This window comes from Rhinopithecus bieti, unplaced genomic scaffold (assembly GCF_001698545.2).
Source record: "Rhinopithecus bieti isolate Rb0 unplaced genomic scaffold, ASM169854v2 scaffold_5626, whole genome shotgun sequence".
Taxonomy (NCBI): Eukaryota; Metazoa; Chordata; class Mammalia; order Primates; family Cercopithecidae; genus Rhinopithecus; species Rhinopithecus bieti.
In genome coordinates, this window is record NW_016805666.1 from 6,904,938 (window position 1) to 6,915,069 (window position 10,132).

Below are 10,132 nucleotides of genomic sequence, written 5' to 3' on the forward strand. Positions count from 1 at the left end.
AAATAATACTAGCATTTACTTCTGGGTGGTGGGATAATGGTTGATAACCTGTGTACATTTATATGTTTTGTTTTTCTGTATTTTATAAATGTTTAAAAATGAGCACAAATTATTAATAAAAAGCGTATGCAGACCCGACATGGTGGCTCACGCCTGTAATCCAGTACTTTGGTAGGACAAGAAGGACAGATCAGTTGAGGTCAGGAGTTCAAGACCAGCCTGGCCAACATGGTGAAACCCTGTCTCTACAAAAAATACAAAAATTAGCCAGGTGTGGTGGCAGGCGCCTGCAGTTCTAGCTACTCAGGAGGCTGAGGCAGGAGTATCACTTGAGCCCAGGAGGTGGAGGTTGCAGTGAGCTGAGATTGTTCCACTACACTCCAGCCTGGGCAACAAAGCAAGACTCCATATCAAAAAAAAAAAAAGTGTATGCAGATAACAGATAAATAACCTGGAGTATTTTCCTCAAGTTACCTTAAGTATTTATAGACCTAAGTTTTATTATCTTGGGAACTTCTGATACTTTTTAATGAAGTGGTTTTTTACAACATTTTAAAGTATTTGCCTTTTGTTTTAGAATATTATAAGTGAAAATGACAAATGAAATGATATTTATGATTCAGAGCTTCCAAAGTCTAGTGGTTAATACTAAGCAACCCTCTACATCTACATTATCTCTGCAGTTTTCATACCTGGAAAATAATATGAGATATTCATACTGTTTTCTTATTTTCATGCCTTAAATTCCATGTTATTGTGGTTTGAGCATTCAGCTGTGGTCCTGTAGATGGATACTCAGTTCTATTGTTAACTACCGTGGTACATTTTCCTAGCCAGTTCACCTCTCCAAATTTTAATTTTCTAATTTTTGCATGTGGTTATTAAAAATATGTTTAGTAATTCTAACTGGGATGTATGTGCTCTGAGGACTTGTAATGTGTGAGAACTTTCAATGTGTAAGATGTTCACTGGAACATCTCACATTCTGTGAGAAGGAGGACAGACAGAAGGCTAGTGGAAAAAAAGTTTTGCTTTTAGTCATTACTAAAAGAGAAAGTTTCTAAACACTAGTTATGAGGAGACTCTTTCTCTCATGATTGACCTGAACATGGCCAAACAGCAGTTGTGGGCAGTTTGACAAGGACCGGAGCCTGGCTTTAGACCTCTACCCTGAGGAATCATCTCTCCAACCTGTAGTACTGACACTGTCAGGCCAAAGATACAGTAGCTCCTGGTGGACTAGCAAATGCTTATGAGCAGAGGCAGCCAAGGTGGAGTGGTGGGGCATGGGGCATTGTCCTAAGTGGGTAGGTCACTGCCTGGGGCCGTGTCTGGTAGACAGTGCCTACCAAGTTAGCTTCAGGCTCAGGAGTTAGGGGGCTGTTTGTTTGTTTGTTTGTTTTGTTTTGTTTTGTTTTGTTTTGTTTTGTTTTGTTTTTGGCCAAAGGAACTGGCAGGAAAAAAGCAGGACCCCAGCCTGACTTCAGCCATCCTCTCACAGGACTGAGGTACCATGCAGGTTTCGGAATAGGAAATTGGACCCCAAATTGATGCTTAGTTGAAAAACAAGTTTCAGATGCTTAGGGAGCTTAGACACTAGGATGTGCCTGCTAATAACAATGCACTCTACAAGATTAATTTGAAAGGGTTCAGATGCTGAGCAAAAAACTGCTTTATAGAAAAAGTGGACAATAATCTTATCTGTATCTATGTTAGACACACACATCAACATCTCTAATAACACCAGTTTACAGAGAATTTATTTCCCAAGGATAAGTAGAGTGTTCTCACCTAATTTGTTCTATGGGAACATCATACATTTTCAAAAAGTTTTTCTTATATTCTCACTCATACAATAGTAAGTGTTATTGCTAAGTTACAGAATAACTGCTTAAGGCTGATGAGATTAAGTGGCTTTGCTTTAATAATAAGTTAGGAACAGGGCTAGGTTTAGACATGCCAGCATTTCCAAAGTCTTTAGATGGCATTAGAGTTCACTGGACTGGGTGGCTATACCGTACTAATCAGAATTCTCCTTTATAGATGGCATTCCTGTGTCCTTTACAAGCGCCAAGTCTGTATTCAGCAGTAAGGCCCTGGTGAAAATGCAGCTCTTGAAGGATGTTGTGGGAAATGACACATACAGGATAAACAATAAATACGATGAAACGTACCCCCCTCTCCCCGTCGAAGAAATTATAAAGCGGTCAGAGTTTGTAATTGGACAGGAAGTGGCCTATAACTTACTTGTTAACAACTGTGAACATTTTGTGACATTGCTTCGCTATGGAGAAGGAGTTTCACAGCAGGTGAGTTTTCTTTAGGAGATATTCTTACATTGAAAAAAGAATAACTGTTGGCTATGATAAGGTTCCCAGGCCTCAAACCAAATGAAAAGAACCAGAAAGTATGAGAATACCGAAGAACAGAGAATGGACTTGCAAGGTCCTGCAACAAGTTAATAATCAAACTGAGACTAAAACATGGATATTATGAATTTTGAGCTAGAAGGGACTTGAAGTAGAATCAAGACCATAGCATTCTGTCTTACTGCCTTTAGTCTTTCTTTTTTTCCTGTTACTTCACCATACAGCAGTCTCAAATCATATACTGAAAAGAATACGCTGGAAAGGATGTTGAGTTTTTTGAGTGGGAGTTTACCAATATCACAGATGGTTGTTCTTAAATTTTTTTTCATTGGTGGACAGAGGCTAACTAATGACGTGTCTTAGTGGGCTTGTGAATGTTGTCTCTTTCCTTGCAATTGCTAATTTCAATGAAATTTTGTCCCTTTAAGTAGATCGTTTGATTCACTGAGCTTTGGGATGACTTTTGATAGACTAATTGACTTTATTTTTAAAGTACTTTACAATTTTGTCAGTTACTGCCATTGTTTAGTAGTGTGACAGATTTCTAGCTAACAGCATGTTTGTCTTTCCCTACGTGTTGTCCCACCAGTTCAGTAAACTAAAAATGAATATTAAGGTGATACAAGAGAATGGATATATAAAACTATTAGCAAAAGAAAGTCCTCTTCATCCAAAATACATATAAAGTGTTCATTTAAAATATTAAAATATGAAAATAATTTAATAGATTAAACTCCAGTGAGTTACTTATGAAACTTTTAAAAGGTGACTAAACATTTGAAAGATAATACCATAATATTTTAATAATTCAAATTTATCGAAGACTTCCAGTATTTTGAAATGGTGGATCAGTTATACATTTCTATCCTGAGTAAGAAATGAGGTTATAATTCTTCTCACAAAAGCTTGGGAAAATGGCATGTATAAGAAGGCTAGCAAAGCCTCATGTTATCTAAACCCTGCACCTCTTGAGCCTAATTTTTCAAAATCCTACGTACCCTTCCCTATACCCAAGATTCAAATTGACTGTGGTTTTGATTTTCATTTTTCTGATGGCTAATGACGTTGAGCATCAATTTATGTGCTTATTGGCCATTTGTATATCACCTTTGGAGAAATGCCTATTAAGGTTATTTGCCCTTTGTTTGTTTGTTGTTTTTGTTTGTTTGTTTTGAGATGGAGGCTTGCTCTGTTTCCCAGGCTGGAGTGCAGTGGCGCCATCTCAGCTCACTGCAACCTCTGCCTCATGGGTTCAAGCTATTTTCCTGCCTCAACCTCCTGAGTAGCTGGGATTATAGGCATCTGCCACCATGCCCAGCTAATTTTTTGTCTTTTTAGTAGAGACCATGTTGACCAGGCTGGTCTCATGTTGGCCAGGCTGTTCTGAAACTCCTGATCTCATGATCCGCCTGCCTTGGCCTCCCAAAGTGCTGGGATTACAGGTGTGAGCCACTGCACCGGCCTTTTTGCCCATTTTTAAATTGGATTGTTTGCCTTTTTATTGTTCAGTAGTAAGTTTTCTTTAGGTACTCTGGATACTGGACCCTTTTCAGATACATATCTAGAATATATATTTTCATCAGGGAAATGCAAATCAAAGCCATAATGAGATTTCGCTTCATACCCAATAGGATTGCTATAATACAAAAGACGGTAAGTGTTGGCAAGGAAGTGAAGAAATCAGAACTCTTGTGCACTTCTGGTAGGCATGTAAAATGATATAACTCCTTTGGAAAACAGTGGCAATTCCTCTAAAATTAAATGTGGTATTACTATATGACTCAGCTTTTCTAATCCTGGGTATATATCCAAGATAAATGAAACATATGTCCACATAGAAACCTGCACATGAATGTTTATAGTAGCATCAGTTCTAATAGTCAAAATGTAGAAATAACTCAAATATCCATCTAATGGGCAATGGATAGACAAAATGAGGTATATCCATACGATGGAATATTTTTCAACAATAAAAAGAAATGAAGTGCTGATACATGCTACAGTATGAACCTTGAAAGCATATGCCAAGTTGCCTACTTAGCCAATCACAAAAGACTACATATTATATTATTTCATTGATATGAGATGCCTAGAATAGGGAAATCTATAGAGACAAAATAAATTGGTGGTGCCTGGGGCTGAGGGCATCGAGGCAAATGAGGGGAGACTGCTAAAGGGTAAGAGGTACCTTTTGGAATGATGAAATGTTTCAAAATTGTGATTGTTGTACAAGTCTATGAATATACTAAAACCATTGAACTACATTATTTCAGTGGGTAAATATGTGGTATGCTAATTAGATCTAAAAAATGTTTTTTTAAATAAAAAGGTGCGGGAAAATGGGAGATAGAACATAATGAAAGGATATATTTGTTTTCATTAGGAAATAATTGGAAATTCATTCTCATTAGGAAATGTATTAACATAATGAATGTTCTGCTCACATGTAACAATAAATTGCTTTTGAGCTAGAACATAGAGGGTACACACAAATTCCTCCTCACTTTTGCATTGAAAATTAGTGGTATATAGATAGAAATAGGTTCCATTCCTCTTCTTCTTTGTTAATGACAAAGTTGTTCACTGCACTAACCAAGCAATTTTTTATTTGTTTACTTATTTTATTTTTGGAAATGAGGAGATGTTAGTCAAAGAGTAGAAAATTTCAGTTATGCAAGACAAATAAGTTCTGGCGATATACTGTACAACATAGGACCTATGATTAATGATACTATGTGGCCTACTTTAAAATTTGCTAAGAGGTTAGATCTTATGTTAAGTATTCTTAGCACAAACCAACAAAGGGAGTGGGTGGAAGCTTTTGGAGGTGATGGATAAGTTCATGGCATTGATTGTGATGATGGTTTCATGGTGGAGGTGATAGATAAGTTCATGGCATTGATCGTGATGATGGTTTCATGGTGGAGGTGATAGATAAGTTCATGGCATTGACCTTGATGATGGTTTCATGGTGGAGATGATGGATAAGTTCATGGCATTGACCTTGATGATGGTTTCATGGTGGAGGTGATGGATAAGTTCATGGCATTGATCTTGATGATGGTTTCATGGTGGAGGTGATGGATAAGTTCATGGCATTGATTGTAATGATGGTTTCATGGTGAAGGTGATGCATAACTTTATGGCATTGATTGTAATGATGATTTCATGGGGGTATACTTATCTCCAAATACATCAAGTTGAACACATGAAATATCTACAGCTTTTTGCATGTCAGCCAGTCTTCAGTAAAGTGGTTACAAATAAGCAATACGTTTTAAATGTTAAAAAAAAAAAAAGAGATTAGAGCCATCTTCTTACTTGACTGTAACTTGTAATCCATCATCATTTCACCTTTCATATCTAGACCCAAGACCCATGAAAACTTAATTTTTCTTCAACAAATAGTAAGAACCTGTTTCTGGCAGGTTCTGATGAAGATGATGCAGTGACAGCCTTAAAAGCCTACCTAAGCTTTGGTGTTCACAGACCTGAGTGAGAACCCCATCATCACCATTATTAGTGGAGTGTCCTTGGACCCACTGTTTATCAGTATTCTAATCAACACAGGTCGTTTGAAAGATTATGGAGATATTTGAGGTCTCTCAGCATACTGTATTATGTATTATCCATCCCAATAAATAACATGCACATGGTGGATATTACTTTTCATAACAGTATCCAGGAATTTTATAGATCTTTGTTAACATAGTCAATAAAATCTTGATCTAACAGCAACTGGATTATATATTATTATCAATAACTAATAGTATGACTACTAATAATAGCTAATATTAGATTAGTTTTTTGAATCCCTTTAAGCTTAGGGCCCTTGAGCTTAGAAATGTTTTCTTGGGGAATGGCTATGTATTTCCCAAGTTTAAAACTAGTAGTGCATAAAAAAGGTGAGAAGGGTAGGATTATGATTTCATCTTTTTTCTTTGTGCTTTTCTGTATTTGAAACAAAAAATAATAGATTAAATTTTCTAGAGCAGTTTTTAGCTTCATAGCAAAATTGAACTGAAAGTGTAGAACTCTCTCCTCCTTCCCCACCCAGTATAGCCATCTCTATCATCAATACCATACCATTGTGAAAAATTGATTAACCAACATTAATACATCATTATCAACCAAAGTCCATAGTTTACATTAGGGTTCACTGGTTGTGTTACGAATTCTATGGTTTGGACAAATTTAAAATGACACAATCCACCATTATAGTATTATAAATAATAATTTTCCTGCCCTAAAACTCCTGCGCTCCACCTATTCATCCTTCCTTCCCTGCAAATCCCTGACAACCATTGATTTTTTTTTTTTTTTTTTTTACCATCTCCATAGTTTTCCCATTTGCAGAATATCATGTTGCTGAAATCATGTAGCATGTGACTTTTTTCAGATTGGCTTCTTTCACGTAGTAATACGTATTTAAGGTTTCTTCATGTACTTTTGTGGCTTGATTCCTCATTTCTTTTTAGCACTGAATGGTATTCCATTTCCTTGATTTACCACAGCTTATTTATCCATTCACCCACTGAAGGACATCTTGGTTGCTTCCAAGTTTTGGCAATTATGAATAAAGCCACTATAAACCTCCATGTGCAGGTTTTTATGTGGACATAAGTATTCAGCTCCTTTTGGTAAGTACCAAGGAGCATGATTGCTAGATCATGTAGTTAGAATATTCTTAGTTTTGTAAGACATTGCCAAACTGTCTTCCTAAATGAGTGTATCATTTCGCATTTCGCAGTCTCAGCAATGAGAGTTCTTGTTGTTCCACATCTTTGCCAGCATTTTATGTTATCAGTATTTTGAATTTTAACCATTTTAATAGGCATCTTGTTTCAGTTTTCAGTTGCCTAGTTACATGTAGTGTTGAGCATCTTTTTATATGCTTCTTTGCATGTCATCTTTGATGCTATATCTCTTGATGATCTTGCCTGTTTTCTAATTCAGCTGTTCATTTTCCTATTATTGAATTTCAAGAGTTCTTTATATATTTTAGATAACACTCCTTTATCAGATTTGTCTTCTACAGTTGTTTTCTCACAGTTTGTGTCTTATCTTTTATGTATTTTTCAAAATTTCCAACAACGTTTTTTACTCTCATAGACCAAATTATGAAAATGTCTCTATCTTTTTCAAAGATGGCCCACACCCTTCGGTAGGCCTGGACAAGGCAGCACATGAACACATTCTGGTGGTGCTTCAGTACATATGACCACAGCCTCAGGATGCCTCAGAAAGGAGCGTTTTGATAAACCTGCCACACATCTGTGTCCCCGCTACACTGCTGTCTAGACACAGCCACTCCAGATTCAGCTAATGTGTCATTAGGCCAGGTACAGATCCCCAGAATGAGGCCATTATTATGGCACATGGACAGAAAGCCCTCTAAAGGATAAAGAATGCAGAGCTGGATTTGGTGACCTTATAGTCCAAAGTAAGCCATGAAGTAAAAGTTCTCGTTCATGCTGGTTCACCAAGAACATTCTGAGATGTTGTAATCTTGCACATCACATCCCGTTACTCCTAACTCCAATGGATTGTCCCAATTACCTGAGATTCATTGTCTAGAATGAGACTTGAAATAAATTAACATTTGGAATTGGGGAAGCTGTCTTAAAGTGGCACTGCTTAAAATGGCTTTGTGATCGTGGTATCTGGCCTGTCATCTCTGGATTATGGTTTGGGATCAGGTTGCCCATCCCCCAACCGGCCCTCTTAAATTTGTGGGCTTTCGTTAACATCTTGTGTTTGTAGTGGCTGAAAGGTACCTAGTCAGTTAGGGCTGCACCTAGCTGGGGCACACGATCTGTAGGACCCTGCCATTTTCCAAGGGCCGTACCCTGCTACCATTTGACACCTCTATTTAAAGACACTGATTGCACCTTCATATTTTTTTTTGACTACCCCATTTCTATTAGACCTTCTTGGGATCTCACTATCTGCCTGGAATTGTACTAGGGTTGGGCTTGATCCCTAATTAGTGACTCTTCCCCTTCTTTGGGATTTTATCTTACATCCTGCATCCTCCTGCCTCTTCTCCCCCGCCCCCGCAATATGGTATGTGGATAACTCTGTGCTACAGTGAATTCCGATTCTCTCCTAGGAAATAGTTTAGGTAAGGATTAATTAAAATATAAATAAAATAGATAAGAAATAAATAAACTCAAAATTATAAAGTAAAACAGGATTTGTCAGGGCTAGTGCCAAGTTGTTTGCCCTTACCATTCTCCCTGGCATCTGGGGGTTGGAGCAGAGAGAGTGGGTCACAGTTACAGGCCTAGTCTCTGCCCACAACAGGATGGTGCAAACACGTGGAGCTAAGATTCCTGTTGTGTGCCTCTTTCCTGGCCCTGGCCCTTGTGCCTGCTCCTAAAAGGGAAGCTGCAGTTAGGGAGGTAGCATTGTGTTGTAGTAACGTGTGAGTGGCAGGCCCCATGGCGGAAGGCTGTGGTTAGACAGATGGCATGCTCAAATATGACCTGGGTTAGGCTTTCCAGCTCTTAGACTGGTTCCCCAGAGCCATTTGCTTTATTTGAAAGATCTGATTCTTAAATCCCAGAGAGAACAAATGTTTTCAGAGTACCTGATAATTCTGAAGTATCTGGATGTGACCTCTGGGTCATCAAATTGCACTCAAACCCATTTGAATGGAAGGCAATATTAGTTGAGTGCCAAGAAAACCATGAATATTCATTAGTTCCCTCATCATCATGATGATGAATACCCTTAAAGCTATAAATGTCTGACTTCCTTTATGGACAATTGATCGTGAGAGTGGTTTGTCTACATGAGAAATTAATTTTTGACATGATAGTTAACATCAGTATTGGCTTTTTTGAAGTTTGTTTATCAGAAGAGAAATTGTGTCTACCAAATAAGAGCTTATGGGTATTCAGCTCAGATGACATCCCTGAATTATTTTGCTAATAGACACTCCTTAGAGAAACATACACACACACACACACACACACACAAGATTCTTGCACGATAAAACTTACCTTGGTGTAGACCCAGCCAACCCAAAGTGTTTATTTAAGGGGCAGGAGCTGCACAGGAGAAGTGTGTGTGTTTTAGAAGACTCAGCCTATCTTTAAACATCTTCGTGGAATGATCTCAGGCAAATTACTTATGATATCCCAAGTTTTGCAAAACAGGAGTTGTGTATTAACCTCTTTCACCCATGTACTGTTATGACTAATGGGAACTGTGTTGATAATGAGTTGATAAACTGTCCGAGTGCTTTAAAAACATGAGGAATATATACCCACATGTATGTATCTACATGTTTGACATAATTATAAAAATTATAAATTCATTTCTTCATCTTTATGCAGAATTTTAATTTTGCATTGAACTTTAAATGTATCCATTGTACATTAAAACAGGTGTTCAGTTTAGGAAACAGGCTAAAGCTTTAATTAGGACACTGAGGTGTCTTTAGAATATGATGTGTTTTTTGTTTGCTTCTTGTTTCCTTATAGGCCAACCGAGCGATAAGTACCGTTGGGTTTGTGACAGCTGCTGTTGGTGCCTTCTCATTCCTGGGCTTGTTTCCAAAAGGACAAAGAACAAAATACTATTAACAGTTTACCAACGAGGTATTGATATTGAAGGAATTTGGGAGGAGGAAAAAGAAAACCTGGGGTGAATACTTATTTTCAGTGCATCATTACTGTTGCAGATTCCTGTGATGGATGGCAGGCTCTTTAATAAATTGCTTACTGATATTATCTTTTTTTTTTTTTTTTTTTTTT

General features: G+C 37.5%; 1 protein-coding gene across 2 annotated transcripts in view; it reads left to right on the forward strand.

The window, feature by feature from the left end:
* PLAAT1 (phospholipase A and acyltransferase 1) overlaps positions 1-10,132 on the forward strand; it is a 33,785-nt gene that overhangs the window by 20,571 nt on the left and 3,082 nt on the right. The window contains exons 3-4 of one of the 2 annotated variants that reach the window (XM_017873450.1): positions 2,044-2,309; positions 9,860-10,112. In XM_017873450.1, coding sequence (XP_017728939.1) covers positions 2,044-2,309; positions 9,860-9,961 — 368 coding nt within the window. In that variant the 3' untranslated portion in view covers positions 9,962-10,112. Of the gene's footprint in view, positions 1-2,043; positions 2,310-9,859; positions 10,113-10,132 lie in introns of those variants that run through there. The other variant, XM_017873451.1, reaches the window with a different exon arrangement.